Raw genomic sequence first — 18,763 nt, forward strand, 5'->3', positions numbered from 1 at the left:
TATATATATATATATATGAAATGTACAAAAATGTCAAAAATGACATTTTTAAAATCAAAGATTTATCACAGCTATTTTGTTTGAGCGATTTGATTAGGTACAATAAATACCAAAATTTGAAACTTGGATGTGTACCCCATTGTTTCCTTTTTGAGACTAATTATGTATTTCCAGCATTGATATAGATTCATATACATATACACTTAGGAAAATATAATTTTTTATAGTTCGAGATACCTATGCAAATTGTAAGTTCACCTTATCTAAAGTAAAAATGTCATTGTTGTTTTAACTTGTACTTGAATTCAAGCATAACTAGATATATTTTTATCGCATATTTATTTATGTATCACCGTCTATTTTTAATTTAAAGATCTTTTTCACTACTCAGAATAGGATTTGAGTAGTATAAAGCACCACGAAGAGTTTATTTTCGGACTAATAAACGGTTATGCTAATATTTGTTTTTTTACTAGATATGGAATGGACTTAACATTTTATATCTTAAATACTTTAGCCTGAATATATTATCATATTTCAGCTTAAGACACAGTTATAAATGTACAAAACTTGAATTGATAATGTTGTGGTGAGTATCTTCGGTGATTATTTAGCATTTGCATACATTTCAAAATGAAAATAGTTTACGAACTTTTATGTATATTATACTATCGGGTGTCCTCAAATTCATGCAAGATTTGAATTTAGCGCCATTTGTGCGGGAAAGTGTTGCCAGGCAGCTGACAGTTCAGGGTTATTAAAACGAAACGACAATGAGTTTTCATTGTCAATATTTTAAAAATAATGAAGGTTTCGCAGCTATAGTTCGCAATTTCCGTACAAAATATGGTCGGGATAGTGATTTAACTGAATCAATTAGTGATCTTAAACACTCCCTGCTTCAACAAATCCTTCAACAAAAAACATCGAAACAGTTTGTGTTCGTGAGAGTGTTGCTGAGAATCCGGGAACATCAATTCGGCACACGATGAAGAATTGGACATTTCGGAATGCTCTCATGAAAGATTTGCATCTTCATCCTTACAAAGTTTAATTGACTCAAGAACTGAAGCCTACTGTCTACACAAAGCGAAGAGAATTCATTGATGGATTATGGAGCAACAACAAGAGGATGCTGATTTTTCGAAAATTGATGGCTTCGTTAATCGACAAAATTGTAGCATTTGGAGTTCAGAACATCCACTAGTGATTGTTGAGAAGCAAATGCCTCTACAACGTGTTACAGTTTGGTGCGGATTTTGGACTGGGGAGCATTTTCCTTCGAAAACGCGGCTGGTCAGACAATAACAGCTAATGGTGCTCGCTATTGCGACAAGATAATCCAGTTTCTTATGCCTAAGTTGCAGATATGGATGTACCTAGACAATATGTGGTTTCAAAAAGACGGTGCCACATGCCATACAGCCGAGAAACAATTCAATTACTGCATGAGTTATTTCCTGGTCGTGTATTTTTCCGTTTTCATGATCAGAATTGGCCGTCCAGATCATGCGATTAAACACCGCTGGACTTTTTTTTGAGATTTTTGAAGTTTAAGGTTTATGCCAACAAGCCCAGGACTGCCATTTACAATTTTTAATTAAAAGCCTGTGTTTTCTATCAAAATCACTTCTTGGGTGAGTTTTGGGGCACCCTATATAATATTGTCTAAATATACAGGGTGTTAGAAGTTTGACTGCCTTAATTTTAACAGACGATAGAATACAGTAAAATAAACAAAAAAATCTTATACGAGTATGACATGGGTCCTAAACTCAACCATTTCCAAGAAAAAAATTATCAAAATCTCCACCTTGATGTTCAAAAGTTCGATTAATTAAGGAATATTGACATAACTGCCTGCATAGAATACCATAAAATACAATGTTTATCGCGTTTTTGAACTTCTTCAAAAACGCGATAAACGAGATTATTATTCTAAAAAATAATTAGCAAATTTAAAATTCGATAAAATTCATATCGAGCAATGTATAACACGAGGCGCGGCGTATAACACGAGGTACTAAGCTGTCCACCAATACACAATTCAGTTGGTATCTGGAATTCGACCGTATCGGAGTGTTTTTTGCGTACCACTATTTCCTTTTCTTGAGGGGTTTTCCAGCGAGTGCGCGAAAATTGGATTCGAAGGTGTCGTGCGTGCATCGAAAATGGTGGTGGACATTTTGAGCATATGTTGTAGTTGGCGTTTTGTACTTGTGCGTTTAAAAATTATTGGATTTATTTTTGGTAAGTACCTAAATTATTTATTTAATATGTATGATTATTTGGACGACGTAAATCTTTGGGTACTTTAATTACGTAATTTGTTTTGTTAAATTCCTGTTTTAAGAGATTCATAATTACTAAAATTCGAGGTAAAATTTAAGCACAACATTATCTTCGTACTACAAAATCGATACATTTTATTTTATTTATTTAAAAACTGGAAAACAATTGTCTTGAAATTTACTAGCTGTTTACATTCTCTCCGTAGTACAAGTCTGCCGCGTAGTGTGCATCAGCAGGTTAAGCGCTGTTGTCACGTTGTGATGAAACTCCCCAATATTAATACTCGCTGTACATATTTTGAAAACTGTTAATCTTACGCCATTGTAATATACAACTTATTTGTTCATTTATGATTACTCTATTTCATGCTGAAGTAATGGCAGTCAAACTTCTTACACCCTGTATAGTTTAAATTTAGAAAATATGGTAATTTATTGATTTTGAATTAAATATAAGTGCATCAACTGTATTTCGCCTATATCTTTAGAACGAATGCGTATAAAAACACTAATTTTTAAATCAAATTGCAACTTACCCGTGTCACGATAACCATGATGGAAAGTCATCAACGCCAGCAGATCTGAAACGAAAAAGTTGTTAAAAGTATATGTAGCTGACAAAGTTACCAACAACTGACGTTAAACAATACAGAATTATGAACTGATTAAGTAAAAAGAAAGTAAATCATTTGATCAAATTATTATAAAAACTAAACTGACTTCATATTTTGTCTATGTACATAGTCGGAAATGTTTTGTTTTTTATGAAAAAAAACTAAAAACTAAAACTATATGAATTTTATACAGTATGGTTTATTTACGTAGTCACAACATTTTTAGTATTTTGGATAACGTAGACTATTATTAACTGCGATTTTGCAACGCTTTTTTTCAAGACAGACCTACTGAAATTAAGTAGAAATAAAAATTAAAGGAAGATTAATCTCATCGAAATGGTCAAAAATATTTTTTTTTAATCGATTTAGGTCTTCTAAAATATGAAGATGGCGATATTCAAAGTTCAATACACTTTAAAACATAAATTTAACAGTTTTTAAATGCATTTCTGCAAAATTGTTATAAAGATATAATTATTTGTCTCAAAAAATAATTTCAGACAATTCATTTATTTAAGAGTAAGCAAAATCACGCAAATTCTATTGAGCTGTTGAGGCGTGCGACTAAATTTAAAAATATCACATATTCTACTCACATACAAGCGATAACAGAATTGTTTGCTGTGTGAACCAAACCAGTTCATGGTTCGGTTAATTGCTACTGTAAATTTTTATGGTATTAACTGCTAATACACCTATATAGTTCAACATTTTAAATATTCATTAGCTACACAAAAAATGTATTTAGACCAAAAATATTGAAATGGATGAGCCAAAGACTAATACAAACAAATCCTAAATTTATGTTTTTATGTTAGAATATTTTTTTGTTCCTAAAATACCTACATATATAGCATATTTAGAAAGTATACATCCAATATATCATTTTGCACTTTTACAACTGAACTAAATTTCTATATCGATTTATAATTTGGTGATTTGAACATACAGGCGTGCCAGTACAAATTTACAATTTTTAATTAAAAACCTGCGTTTTTTATCAAAATTTCTTCTTGTCAATTTTGGAACACCCTTTATAAGTATTACATAGTTTCACATTTTTGTTAAAAATGAAAAATTCTTTTTTACCATTTCCACAGTCTATGTAATAATAACTTCGTCATCGCTTTTTTTCTTAACTTTGGCGTTACTTGTAAGGTAATCGAAATGATTATTGCATTTATCAGCAAATTATTGTCACTTATTCCAATGCGTTCAATTAATTATTAAAAACCAGCCAATTTACCACCACGTACATTTCCTTTTGTATAGATATCGAGTCATATAGAAATGTATATAAGTCGCCTTGAATTGAGGATATAGATTACCCCTACTAAACAGAGCCCACGCTGATCTGTATAAATCAATAAAATATAATAAATGGCGACAAAAATGGGAATTCTCTTTTTACGCCTTGAACAATTTTTACAATTGAAATGAGTCAGGTAAGTAAAATGCAGCAAAATGTATTACTGCAATAATAAAAATAGAAAGTAATGGCCAATACACGAAATGATCTATAGTCAGTCGAAAGGGACATGGCTTTTTGTATATTTTATTTAGACAGACATATTATTATTTAAACACAGATCATATTTAATTTTTTGTTAGGAATTATTTAATAGAAAATCACACTTCCTAAATCAATTATCTACATTCTAATACAGACGTGATTTTGAAAGTTTCTAAAATTGGAGGAAACAGCAAGTTATTACTAATGCATAAAACACTAGGTATATTATTATTACTAGGTATATGTCAAAGAAAGCTTAGTAAAATTAAATGCAAATTAAAACTTAAAGGATGTGTAATGTATAGGAAACAGTTTTTAGAAACAACCAATTTTTTCTTGTGAACAAACAAAAAATTTCAATTTAAAAAATCAGTAAAAGTTGCAAAATGTATCCTTTAATTAATTTTTAGCAAAAGTTACAATTTCAATCATCTGGATCACAATTGAAGTTTCTTGTATCGAAAACATTTTTTTATCAAAAACAAGAACATTTTATAGAGAATACTTCGAAGTTTTCAAAACCCTGCTTAGATTTTCTGTTCGATTACCTATTATTTTCGAGTAATTAATCGTCAAAGCCAAAAAGATTATTTTTGCTTTGAATTACGACAACTCAGCGACAAATCATATAAAGCTTTTGAACAGCTCAGATTAAAGAGGACGAATCAAACTAACTCCAAGAGCTGACAGATGGGATTGCCAAAAAACATTTTTTTAGGCCTGTGGAAATTTTGAAATGGAAGTAAAGATTTTGAAAAAATTTTTCCGCTGGATTTCTTATGATTTCCTGTTAACGATAACTAAAATAGCTGACAAGTGCGATTGCCATAGAAAAATTTTATGATGCTCTTGGACCTTTTGATATGAAGCAAAAATTTAGATTTTTTTCCTCCAGATTTTTTTATGATTTTTTAAAGGTGGTCAACGACAAAAATTCCTTACTCTGAGATTCTGAAACTAGAAATTTCTTATTTTGTTGCTCTACGCCATTCAAGTTACAGCATTTTGAAATCCTTTTTATTTCCAATTAAAATTATAAATTGTTTGTTACATTATTTGGTGAACTTGGATGTTTGTTGGCTGCAAATGAAATGAAAACAAGAAGTAATGATAGAATAAACATTATCCAACTATGGAAGCAAACGAGAACAAAAAAATAAACAGTCAAATCTAATTAAAAGATATACGTCATTATAAGCTTTGATAACGAAAAAATATTACTTTAATAATTGAAGTATGCAATGTGCAATTTCTATTTGTCTGCTTTTTTCAGTGCGACATTTTTGGTTACGCAAAAATAAATTAATAAAACAAAAATGCAGGCAAAACAAACCATAATCAACGATGACAGCTAATTTTTATCCAAAATTGTAGAGTCATTCTGTTTTCCTAAGACTTATAGTTTTTCCGAAGTCAATTAAAGAACCTATTATTTCAAGGTATGTACCAGGCTCGGTCGGTAAACAGCAACTCGGCATTGAAATATTTAAGAAACTTATTCCCATATTTATTTAGCCATACCCATATATAGGTCTGGTCGAACTAAACGTCCAGGTGGTAGAAATGTATACGACCAGTTGAAGAATGCGAGCGCGGTCAAAGGTAAATGAGCACAGTTGTATTGGGCTTCTGTGCAATAAATCACAGCAGGCGACAAGTGGTTTATAAATTGCCCAGCAGTGCAGTGCAGTAGTGCGGAATTTGGTGTGAATCAGGCAATTTTAATTTATTATAGGCACCTTCTATCAATCATTCATATTACAATTGCGAAAGGGAGAAATAAGAGGGATATTTTGTTTACTAATATTATCACAACATGGCATTTTGGAGATCTTTTGAAACGGAACAAAACAAAATTTACCACCAATATAATAAAATTGTTTGAGGACATAAATAATTAAAATATGTTGTTGGCCAAATGAACATATAATTGAAATTTTCTACTCATTATATACAAATTATTATATTTTTTTATCTTTAGCAGAAAATTTTTTTAGAGACGCCTATGAAACTCATTAAATGTTATTACCAGACGTTTTTTTGCATATTCAACTGACTCGGAAGGACTATACCACGGCAGATAAATTTACAGCATCAACACCGTATTTACCAGCAACAGGTTTTCATCAAAAAATTATAATGCATGTCGCTGTCATCAATAACAAAGCGACAGGCTGGATTCGAACAATTATTTTGAATGGCACCACCAAGAATAATAAAAAAAAATTGTGATCAATATCCAAGGTTCATTATACGTGGAGTTGAATCGGTGGATACGACGGTATAGACCAGTGGCGTCGAGTGAAAATATCGAACTATGGTATTGATGTTTACGAGTATATAAAAAATGTAGCTGTAATAAAAATAAATAAAATGACAAATAAACGTCTACATTACATTACCAAGTTATGATATAAATATGGCAAATGGGCACAGGACCTAAATAAACAATAAAAAATCATATCGAAGCATCAACCAAACAAGGCCTGTGTGTAATTGGTGAAACCTACTTTGGTGCCGAATAATCTCCGTAAAAGAACCATCAAAATTAGGTCACTAGTACCATTTGAAGTAACAATGGACTATACAGGGTACTTAATACCTCCATATCTTTCATTTCACCTTTCTGATAAAAGAGAAATTGTTTCTAATTTGCTTACATTTGCAAGTACGTCGCGCTAATGTGTTATGAGTTCGCCATTTTAAAATATAATTTATGTTATTCCATTAATTACTTTTCAATAATGCACTTCATTACCGCTGAAGCATTTGTTACATTAGATATATGTAACACATTTCAACATCTTAAAAACCAATCCATTCTGCTTGATTTAGTGACCGCACAAGTGGTTTTTTCCTCGATCATATGCTTTCATAAATTAGTTAATATTACATATTTGTAAAAATTTCACAATCAGTACCTACGTTAATTAATTTAACAATATAGACATCTTACTTATAACCAGTTACTTAATGACAATGTTGTCATTGAAACAAACATCAAAGTAGATATATAATATCATGTTTTGCATTTTGTCAACTACTTGTTTTTTATTTATGTTGGAATAAAATACATATTGCTATAAAAGTAGGTTCTAGCATCTCCAAAGTTCCTTTTACTTAACTTTTAAACAAGTTCATGGAAAGGAGGTGCCACTGACTACTTTTTCTTCTAATTAAATTAATCTATTCAGTCTACAATTTATGGAGCTGCTTATGTTGATATATTTATTGTTATTATACTCACATGTTAATAAATTGAAAGCTAAAAATTGTTTAATATAAATAGTGAGCTCGACCTCATTATTTTCGACCGACTAAAGTATAAATTCGAACCCGTCCTACCGTGTTAACTATTTTCCCGGTATTAAGCTAATAATAAATAATAATAATTTATAATAAGGTAAAAATACGAAAACTAGTAATAAAATATGTATTTTTATAAAGAAAAAATTGTAAAGTGTCGTTTCAATATGTCATTTTTTCTAAAAGTATTTAATTTATTAATTTTTGTAATTGTTGGAATATCAACAATTAGGAATTTTGTCTGTCTAGAAGATTGTTGATATTGTAGAACAGTGCGAATCCATTTGATAGGAAAATAATATATATATCTCTTTAAAATATTACACTTTTTCTTAAATTTGTTAAAAAACAATTGTTTTTATTTTATTATTTAGTTTATGCGTACATTCCATCATAAGTGACAATTAAGAAATATTCCTATACATTTTACGTTGGTTTTACGTAAGATACTATAAATAGTTTATTGAATTTTGATGTCTATGGCGTCAAATTGTGAAAATGTTGACGAAATGTTGTGAAATGTTGCTAAAAGGTAAGTAATCTTTGGTCAAGCTAGTGTTTTAATATATAAGTCGGTCTGTACTATCTGCTAGAATAAATAGAAATATAAGTATTTTTTCACACCATATAAAACTATTAAATATCGATATTTTTCCTTAACAATATGTTTCGGTACAATGCTCGTAGGCATCAGTGGAAAATGAAACATCCTTATACGGAGTAAGCTATAAATTTTATTAATTAATTATAATTTGATTCTAGAAATTTTATTTTTACATAAACTAGCTTATAATTATCAAGTTCTAAATGATTGTACTTGTAACTGTAATTTGAAAACATAATAAACGAACTACTTAAATTGTGAATATACAAGAAAATGTACTTTATGTAATCATGATTCAAAATTAATCGGAGAACCAATTCTGAAGTTCATTGAGCAAAAGGTTGGTTTCATGTTTTCAATGTATCTCAATTTCTGGGATGATATCAGTAGCGGATCGTGCCTTTTGCGTCTGGTTAGACGGCATCAATGTGTGTTCTAGCTATAAACTTTCATTAATTTTTTTTAGATTATATTAAATATGCGGTTTTTATAGGACCTAGGCCTCTTCCTCCAAATTTCCAATCATTTTAGACAGAATTACTCATTATTCTTTTAAGAATTGACTCAATGCAAAATTTACTACCTCCTGTCAATAAAGGCTGTTTTACATTGACAATTTATTGATGAATTAATTCATGAAGTCGCTTCATCAAGCAATTGGACAAGTGCAATGCACCAAATCAGCTGTCAAATAACTTCATGAATTTATTCATTAAATTCTTGACGAATTAGAGCATGTTCTAATTTTCGTCAATTTCTTCGTGAAGTTCGGAAATACCAACCCAACAGATTTCCAGCCTCGGATCAGTAATGATGTTATGTTATTGGAATGTGTAAATAATTGTGTGGCGTCGTACTAAACACAATTTATAACTCGCGTGGTAAATAATAATAATATCTCTACTCCTCATTCTAACTACGAGAATTAGCCCAGAAGTCGAAGACTTGTGTGGGAGAGGAGGCGGCATATTATTATCATTAAGCAGGCCGCATTTGCGCCCAGGAAGGACTTATGTTGGTAGGCCCTAACCACCATTCAGTGCAGGAATGAGGCAAACCTCATTAATTAGATAGATAAGTAAAACAAAGTACATGCGGAGAATTAGAGCCATCATCTGACCATCTTCGCTTTGAGAGGAAAATATAATAATACATATATTCTCAGTATGTTAGGATGACCACAAGCATGTTGCTCTGGAATAAGGTGATTCACAAGATTCATTAAAGAAAAAATATTAAAGTGAATAACTTCCCTTAGTACAATTTTTTGATGTCTTATACGAAAATGGCATTTTGCTTACAAGGAAATGATTATTTAAAAAAAACGTCCTGTATTTGAAAACGAATTGTAAAATAAATTGCATATTTACATTGCCACTTTTTTCATTCTATCCAATGGCACCAACAATTTTGCAATCCGACGTTTCGTTAATTAATTTAATTTAATTAATTTATTTTTATAATTTATAATTTATAATTTATTTTTTATAATTTATTTTTATTAATTTTTTTAAATACATCACTACTATTTTTATGACAAAATTTAAAGTCATTTTTAATGCTGAATAGGATAACATTACTATTGTAATTGCTTAAAAAGGTTTTTAGATTGTTCTAGCTATCATTTAAAATTTTTCCTGAGTACGGCTTTCAAAATATCTTTTGGGGGAAGTTTTAACATTATAAAAGTCAATACAGTCAACATTTTTTTTACTATTATTAGCAATACTAATTAGAAATAATAAAACATTTCATAAATTCGTATTATTTTTTTATTAGGTCCTTACGATTTTTTCAAATTATTGATTAAAAATTTCTCAAAAATATTAGGTATTGAATTTATTGTTACGCATTTAGTAATCAATAGAAAATAGTAAAAAGCAACGTAAGTAGTATCTTCTTATTTGATTTCCCAATTACCCAAAGACCAGTAAATTTTACGAATACTTTATAAGAATACTTTATTGTCACAAATTGATTGTACATTTTAAAAACATTTAAAGTTACTTAAAAAACCAGTGGCGTACGATTTTTTTTTCAAAAAAGGTCCCCTACTCCCCCAATAACTATGCCACTGGAGTGTATTTTGGAATAAGTTATCCCTACTAAAAAAGTGTATATCCCCCTAATTTTATAATTAAATATTTTTTTCCAGTGAAGTTACAGGAAAAATCATATAAATATTTGAAACATTTAACACCCCATATCTCCGTAGAGAAGCGTCCAATTAAAAATTTTTGTAGGGCAACAGTTGGTTATTTTCATCGGTAGAATACGCCATTAAAGTTTGGCAAAACTTATCATTAACACCCTGTTTATTTTGTACAGAATAGCAAAACAGCTTACGTAGTCGTTAGCGTTACCAAATTTTCGTTCATCCGGTCTGTGGTAAAATACAATCAAATATATTGTTCTTGATTTTTATTTCTGTTCAGTATCTTAAAAAGGGGTTCCTCACGGAATTCAGCTTTAGCCATTTTAGTCCCGACACTGTATATTAATGTCAAAAGGATAATAATACTAATATTCTGAAACCGCGATCTTTTGAAACTGAATTAAAAGAACGAAACAGAAAGTACCGCATTTAAAAAATGAAAGAAATATACTGAACCAATCGACTGGAAGGTTCTGAATCCCTATCTGCTCATCCGCCATTCAAATCGCCTTATAGTAATAGCGTTGAATGATTAAAAGAGCATAATATATAGCCTTCTACAAAGCCTGTACTGATTATATTCTATAAGGCTTATACAGAAGGAAATATAAAGCCTGAAGTGTATCTGCATGAGTATCACGTCCCATGTCAAAACTAATCCTCATACATATATTCATGTAAAATTTCAGAACATCTAATAATCACAGGATAATGATGCACACGGAGCAGAGTCAAGGTCGGAAAGTCTCTGACCTTTGATCTAGACAACCGCGCGTTGCAAAAGATCCAAGAAAGACACGCGTTCACCAGGACACACCCACGGAATGTCTCGGCACTTTCTACTCTCCAATTCAGGATGTTTAAGTGTTTATAAATCTTTGGTCGCCAGTCGAACGCTTTGCTGAGATGCCGAAAGGGTGGGATTCGTACTTTGGACGTTGTTCCATATACAAGTACATAAATCATCATGTAGGTGTCTGATAATTATGATGAAGAAAGCTTTAACGCCTTGGAGTAGAGGAAGGTAGGTAGCTATAACACAGTCCCACAAAAAGAGGAAAGTGGTATGTTCCAAAGATTAGACCCTTGTGTCGCGCTGAATCTGAATCCGGGGTAGAATTACTCCATCACTCTCCATTATACAGAAAATATGGAAAGTGATATATAAGAAGTGGATCTTATTTGTGGAAGGGCGAAATGGGCGGTGACTATTAGACGCTTTCATTATAGCCATCTTTCTCTATCGCACGGATTTCTATGACTTTCTTTATCGCTCTCACGTAACGGCCGATGAACCATGGGGACTTTCCGACCCTGTATATAAAATTTTATACTTATTATTTTATTTAAATTCATTCAAGTTAAATTCAAACAATTTTCACATCTTTTCCATGTATAATGGAAATTTGTTATTTCAATAAAGTATACATGTGTAAAAGTTATGGTTTAAGACAAAGGCTCTTACGTCTACGACACTGTTACCAAATTTTATGAAAAATTTTTAAAATTATTGAAATAGGTACATATCTTTTCAAAAAATTTGAAGGGGCCAGTGCGCATTGTTTTGCTTATTTTTACCGAGGAGCAATTAATTTGAAGTCTAAATTCTAAAATGTAGAACATACCACAGCAATTATAATAAAAATGAGTTGAAACACATAGTGTTATTGTATTATGCCATCTAGTTTATCTTTTGAGTTGATTGAAATCTAAAGAGAAAGAGTGTTTAATAATACACACACATAGGTATATTAATTTTCTATTTCAACAAAGAGAAAATAGAGTAGCCAGATCTGATTTTGCAATATTCTAAAACTGAAGGAATGCAAAGGAAAAATTACTCAGGAAAGTCAGTGCAGTAGTATTCTTAAGAAAGGTACAAAAAACAAAAATTAGCTCAGTAAATTATTATGTTTTCTCAAATTGGATTATTTATGAATACTCGTTGATGTTATTACGAACGATATGATTAAATCGTTTTATATTCATTTTATATTTATCTTATTAACTGATTTGTTTCATATATTTAGATAATTCTTAATTAAAACTGTTACTTTTTAAAGGTACCAGGATTTTTAATCAGAATTTGTAATCGTTTATACCCTGCTTTATTTAAAACAATAATGTATAATCAGAAATTAAAAAAGTAATGAACTTTTTCTTCTACACACACACACATTACTATGGTGCTTTTATTTAAAGCTACTAACCGCTCGCATCTTATTATATAAATTAAAATTGATAGGTAGAGGTACAAAAAAATAAATATAATGCTAATAGAACTCAGGAAAGATAGTATAGAATATAAATACATTTGAAAGGTGTGGTTAGAATACTTCGACAACATAAAAGTTTGCTTTTGGGCTTCCCCTAAATCAAGAAGGTGGGTATTATTAATTACAATTAAAGTTTTTGTTTATAGCTACCTATGACTAACACAATATGTCTGAAAAGCATTATGAGGATAAGGTAATAAAAATGAAAATTAAAAGTTGCAACGTTGTCCTAAGTAGAAAAAATAAAAATTTATTTAAAATATTTTGACCTTTTCTATACTTACATAACGATGAGGTAAACGCCGTATCAGTAATGCTAATTACTTAAATAGCAAGCAATTATTGGAAATGGTAATATAACTTTTAAGAGAATCTCACCACAAACTGAAAACATACCTTTAAGGAACTGGGAAAGTGCATTTTACTTTTATTATTACAATATTAATTTCTCTTGCATATCGCAAACATTTTCTAGGTCAATAATAAACCAATTAACGTGTAATTGATGTAAGGTTTGAACTACATAACGTACACTTTCTAAATTGCTGACATCCCCTAAAATGCACCAAGTTCACGACCATCGTTAAATATCCAGTAATTTTTTGCTTTCAAGTGAATTTTAAATATTTAATATCACTGAAAATTTGATAACAAAGAGAAACTCTGTTTCTCTAGCAGTGTCACAAAGGTAGTTTTATAAATTTCTAAAAAGAAATTGTTGATTTTCTTTGAATCACCTCGTGTTAGAATAAACGTAATAGTCTCATGTCTGGTGGAAATATAAAGATTTTACAAAAAATCCTTTATTTACGTTCGTATATTTGCAAAAACTGTATTTTAGTCTAATAATATTCACCGTGTGCACATATTTTTAGGTCAAAACCAATTAATTAGAATACGGTTTATGAGAAACATTTTTTAATAAAAAAAAATTATAATAAATAATTTGTCTGCTTTCATATTTTTTATAACACTAGAAGATATTTTGAGTTGCCAATATATATTCTACGTGGTACCACAAAATTATGTGAAATTGGGTATCTCATATCGTATTAACCACCTTAATCAAATATTTAAATAAGAAAAAGAGTCCTTAGCGCTTAATAATGTCTGTGGTTCAGTGGATACCTGCAAGATGTCAGCGTCCTCAAATTAATTTAAAATGCAAATGCAACAATTCATACAACTACTGATAAAAATGAATGTTACTCACCTACAAACGGTTTACCGTTTATATAAATAAATTTTGCCTTAAGTGCCGGAATTGTTGAATTCGATACAAACTTAGCTTATTACTAGCCTACAAAAGTATTTGAAGTACATACTCACGATTGAAATGAGCGCATTTGATATGATCTAGAGAGAAAAAATGCACTGCATATAGTATAGGTACTTATATTAAACTTGATAGCTTTGGTTTCCAATACCGTTTTGTCTTTTCAAAATTTTGTTCGTTTGCAGACAAGAATTTTAGAAGCGGGTAGCTTCCTCAAAAAGTACTTGAAGTCTGCCTCAAGGCATTAACCTTTTTGCAATTGACAATATATTAGCATTAGAATGGAGCAAAAAATCTGAAGGTGTAATTTATACTTAAGAAAAGTGATGTTGCTGTTTTCATATCCAAAAAATAATGGTTTGTAGGTGTTATATCTGACAGATATAATGGTTGAGTAAGAGCAACGTTGTTGTAAGTTTTTTGTTCAAGATCTTACGGAACGTCATTGAAATAACTCCCTCTTCTGATACATTTAGAAAATGTTGGATATAAATAATATTACAAAATTACTAACTTGTAACACTATCTACAATTGACCTGGTCTATTGTATTAAATTTATGGGATGAGAACAATTGGTTTAAAAATCCAAGGAGTTGCGACATAGCCCAGCCTAATTGACCAAAGGGAGTTAGGACTATTATTCAGATAAGTGAAGTCAAACAAGACAATATTACTACAAAAAGTACCCACAGTCAGAATATGTAAAAATGTACGATTTAATCTTATTGCATTATTTATTTTGTAATAAGTTAAGGAGTACATTTACATAATTTTTTATGAAAAATTATTCTTGAAAATCGTTATGAGCTTTGGTTTAATTTAGAATAAAGAACAAACCTTTTGGTGTTTTTTTAAAGACTGTCAGTAGATACACCTGTGGGGGTTATAAACTCATATTATGAGAATGTTTCTGTTGCTAAGTTACAAAAAAAATAATAAATAACAGTTTTTATAGATACATATTTGAAACAGTTTGAATATTATTTATACGTGGTTTGAACAAAAAAAACGAGAATTTTCAAATTGCGCGTGCTGTATCTTGTCTATCGATTTGAAACCTTTTTTGTATATTGGTAACACCGTCAGTGACGTACCTGTCAATTTTTAGACAGTTACCACACTTAGTTTGAGTATAGCCATCACTAAGATTTATTTAAGTGTTTTTAGTGATTTTTTGTGAGCGAAATGTCAGTTCAGAGAGTTTGTCTGAAATTTTGAGTTAAAAACGGCGATACTATGTAACAACCACAAAAAGTTTATCAATGATACAAACATTTTCAGGAAGTCCGAGACGACATCGAAGATGATACGAGGTTTGGGCGTCCTAGCACATCTACCAATGATCAAAATGTTGAAAACGTTAAAGATATTGTGCTTGCTAATAGAAAAATCACCATCGGAGTGGCTGCTAAAGAAATAGAAATTTCATATGGCTCGTGCCAAGTAACTTTTACGAATGTTTTTGAACCTGAAACCAGCATTTGTTCCGAAAATGTCGAATTTTCAACAAGAACAGAACAGCACCGCATAACTATCGCTGAAGAAATGCTTACTGACGTCACAGATGATCCAGACATGCTCATACGCGTTGTAACTGGTGACGAAACGTGGATAGTGGATATATGGTTATGACGTCGAAACGAATACTCGTCCAAGTGGAAGTTGTTTGAAGATTTAAGACCGAAAAAAGTACTTACGTCAAATCTGGTCCGGACGTACAGTTAACAATGAATACTACCTATATACAAGTTTTGCGCAATTTGCGTAAGGCTATCAGGAGAAAACGACCCAAATTCTGGAGAAGCCACTCGTGGATTTTGCACCAGGACAACGTACCGACACATACCGCTTTACTTATCCAACAGTTCTTGGCGAAATACAACACCGTTGTGATGCCACGACTTTTCCTATTTCCTAAACTCAAAAGGATACTCAAAGGAGAACGTTTTTCAACAATAGATGAGATAAAGGCAAAATCTAATACCGAGCTTAAGAGGATACATAAAGAGGTGTTCCCCCCAATGTTTCTCAAACTGGAAACTATGTTGGCATAAGTGTATAATATCACAGGGAGCCTTTGAAGGGGATGAAATGAAAACTGAAGATTCAATAAATACCTTCTCAAAAAATTAACAATTCTCGTTACTTTTCCATCAAACCTCGTATATTCAGTCTAAAACTTTTGCCAAAGCATCTACAGGTGTTAAATACTGGTGCACTAAAATTAAAATATTAATTAATCCATGAAAAAGAGAATTAAATTTCACCTACGTGTCAATGTAGACATTAATATTATTTAATTGCCATTTTTTGATTAAAATAAAGAGAGGGGAAAGTTACGTTATATATAATTTCCCATTCATTCCATATAATTCACTTAATCAAATACTTACGAAGTATATATGATATTTTATTTATGAGATGTTCTCGTGGAATTAATCATTATCTATATTTATAACAAATAAGGATGTTACACTTATTAAAATTCTATTTATGCACAATTAAAAATAGTCTACCAAAAAGTATCTTGTAAGTAATTTAGGAAAAATAAATTTATGTGTAATGTGACTTACTCGGAGTTCCAAAGTGTGTCATTAATTTACTGTTACGTAATTAAGCAAAAACTAGTTTCATATTTTTTTCGCAGTTAGCTTTTAACATTATTTGTAAATCAAGTGGAGTAAGATGTGACTGATACTCAGACTAGGACCACTTCATCTGTGTTTTTTTTTTTGGTTCTGAGTGGTTCCAGACAAACAGTTAATCAAATATATGCAATTGTTTGACTTGGCTAGAGATAAAACCGGAGATAACAGTAAAAATATTCGGCATTAACCTACTAGCGTATCCGATCATCTGCACAGGTATCTACTGACCAAAGGTACCGGTATTATTGGTGCCTGGAGAACGGCCACAAGAACAGAAAAACCCGACAGCCTGACCTGGCTAACAAGAGCACGGCAACGGCCTAACTCTTCATTAACAGAACCCGTCTGCGGTGGTAAAAGACACGAACCCAAAAGAATCCTTTGGCACCGTGTGGATTTTTTAACGGATGGCGGAGCACAAAGATGTGCTGGACCTACTACGTGTAATGTTTCCAATAAAAAAAATAAACTATTCCTCTACGGTCTTACCCGAGTTTTATTGGATTCCGTTCTAAATAATCCTTATCATAGCTTTGGGAGAATCGTAACACTTCACCCGCGCACTGTGGCACTATACTTATCACTTGATTTTAAATTGCGGGTCACTGTCGCTCGCACTGAACAAGCACAAAGTGGTCAAGTGCTGTTACCTTTAATTACCTGCGTTTCGAGCGACGCTGGCGCCGCCAGCGGGCAGGTGAGGTACTACGTTGGTGACGTGTGTTGGGGGTTGCCTAAGCTCGTGGATGGTGAAGTCCTTATTATCCTTATTTATGAATTACTGAATTCTTTTTTAAGGGGAGAGAGCTCGACACATTGCATATTCAGTGATCAAGTATAAAAATCTGCAATAATTTTCATTCGTATTTCTTAAGTCAGCGTTTCGAATGGTAAATAGAGCTACTTTTATAACGATGAACATGCACCAAAACGATATATTTAAGTAAATCTGGTAGTTTTCTTGATTGGATTAATTTTTTCTAATTTACTCTTGTATAGTATACAGGGTGTCTCTTAAATAAGTGAGTTTCTTCAAAGGAATAATAGCAGAGAATGTGAAAATAAACAATTTTCATTCAGTAATCCAATACCTACGTATGGAATAAAACGTCCTATTCATGGGCGTAGCTAGGAATTTTCCTAGGAGGGGGACCGAGAGTCAGTTTATTGAAAAACGAGTATGGTATGTGAAATCATGGTTTCAGAAAAACAGTGGTCTAAATTGATTCAATATGACTGTTTTACGTCCAGTATTGATAATTTTTGAAACTTGCAGCATGCAGCAAGAATTAGTGGGGATATAGTACGGATATAATTTGAGATAAATTGTAGTATCTTCTATTCAATTGCATTTTAAAATGTCTATTTTAGTACTAGAAGGGTTCTGTAGTAATCAGTAATGGATTTATAGACAAAATTTGGTATGAAAAAAGAAAACAAAAAAAGACAGGAAAAAGATACATATTCGTTGGCAGTAGCAAGAGAGTCGAGAAAATTAAATAGGTGATTGGTGGAAATTGTAATTATTTACATTGTTAACAAAAATAACGAATTTTCACGAATTTTGCTATAGAAGACTGGTATTTGTGATATCTGGGATTTAAGATTTCCTTTGGCATAATAGAATGGGTAAAACATCTCACTAGTCCAGACGGTATCTGTTTCAAAAAGCCATATTTGGGTGAATCGTATATCCACGGAGATTTTTGGCTTTCAAATATCACTAGAAATTAAAATTTTTCTATGCGCATAAAAAAAACGTGGGTTTAACTTTTGGCAGCACAATATGTTAAAAAAATTCGAAAAATGTCATATTTTTCTTCCTATTTCATTATGTATCTTTTCTAGAGTTGATTTTAGGCGAAAATGGAAGAGGAAAAAAATGTTTGTAATTAAATTTACAAAACATGATTAGTTACAAATCGAATGGATCATGATTAATATGGTAAAAATCGAAAAAATCGCAAAAAAGGGGTTAAAAACAATACTTTTTAGGGATTTTTTTTGGGGCATTTAAATTGGGTATAGGACCTTTATTATTGGCTCAACAAAACTTCATGTTATGTAGAATCATCA

At 31.1% G+C, this 18,763-nt stretch overlaps 2 protein-coding genes across 2 annotated transcripts in view; one reads left to right on the forward strand and one right to left on the reverse strand.

Moving 5' to 3' along the window:
* Positions 1 to 17,300, reverse strand: part of LOC108908365 (myosin-VIIa) — a 78,251-nt gene extending 60,951 nt beyond the window's left edge. Inside the window, exons 1-2 of the mRNA XM_018712395.1 lie at positions 17,177 to 17,300; positions 2,828 to 2,872 (exon numbers count right to left, since the gene is read on the reverse strand). Coding sequence (XP_018567911.1) covers positions 2,828 to 2,845 — 18 coding nt within the window. The 5' untranslated portion in view covers positions 2,846 to 2,872; positions 17,177 to 17,300. The remainder of the gene's footprint in view (positions 1 to 2,827; positions 2,873 to 17,176) is intronic.
* On the forward strand, positions 15,767 to 16,093 carry LOC108908355. Its single transcript, XM_018712386.1, has one exon. The coding sequence runs from the start codon at positions 15,767 to 15,769 to the stop codon at positions 16,091 to 16,093; it is 327 nt and encodes a 108-aa protein (XP_018567902.1).
* Positions 17,301 to 18,763: the final 1,463 nt, after the last annotated feature.

This window comes from Anoplophora glabripennis, unplaced genomic scaffold (genome assembly GCF_000390285.2).
Source record: "Anoplophora glabripennis isolate ALB-LARVAE unplaced genomic scaffold, Agla_2.0 scaffold238, whole genome shotgun sequence".
NCBI classification, from domain to species: Eukaryota; Metazoa; Arthropoda; class Insecta; order Coleoptera; family Cerambycidae; genus Anoplophora; species Anoplophora glabripennis.

Excerpts from the sequence above, each read along its gene's own strand:
- LOC108908355 (XM_018712386.1), top strand. The coding sequence starts at position 15,767 with ATGAATACTACCTATATACAAGTTTTGCGCAATTTGCGTAAGGCTATC.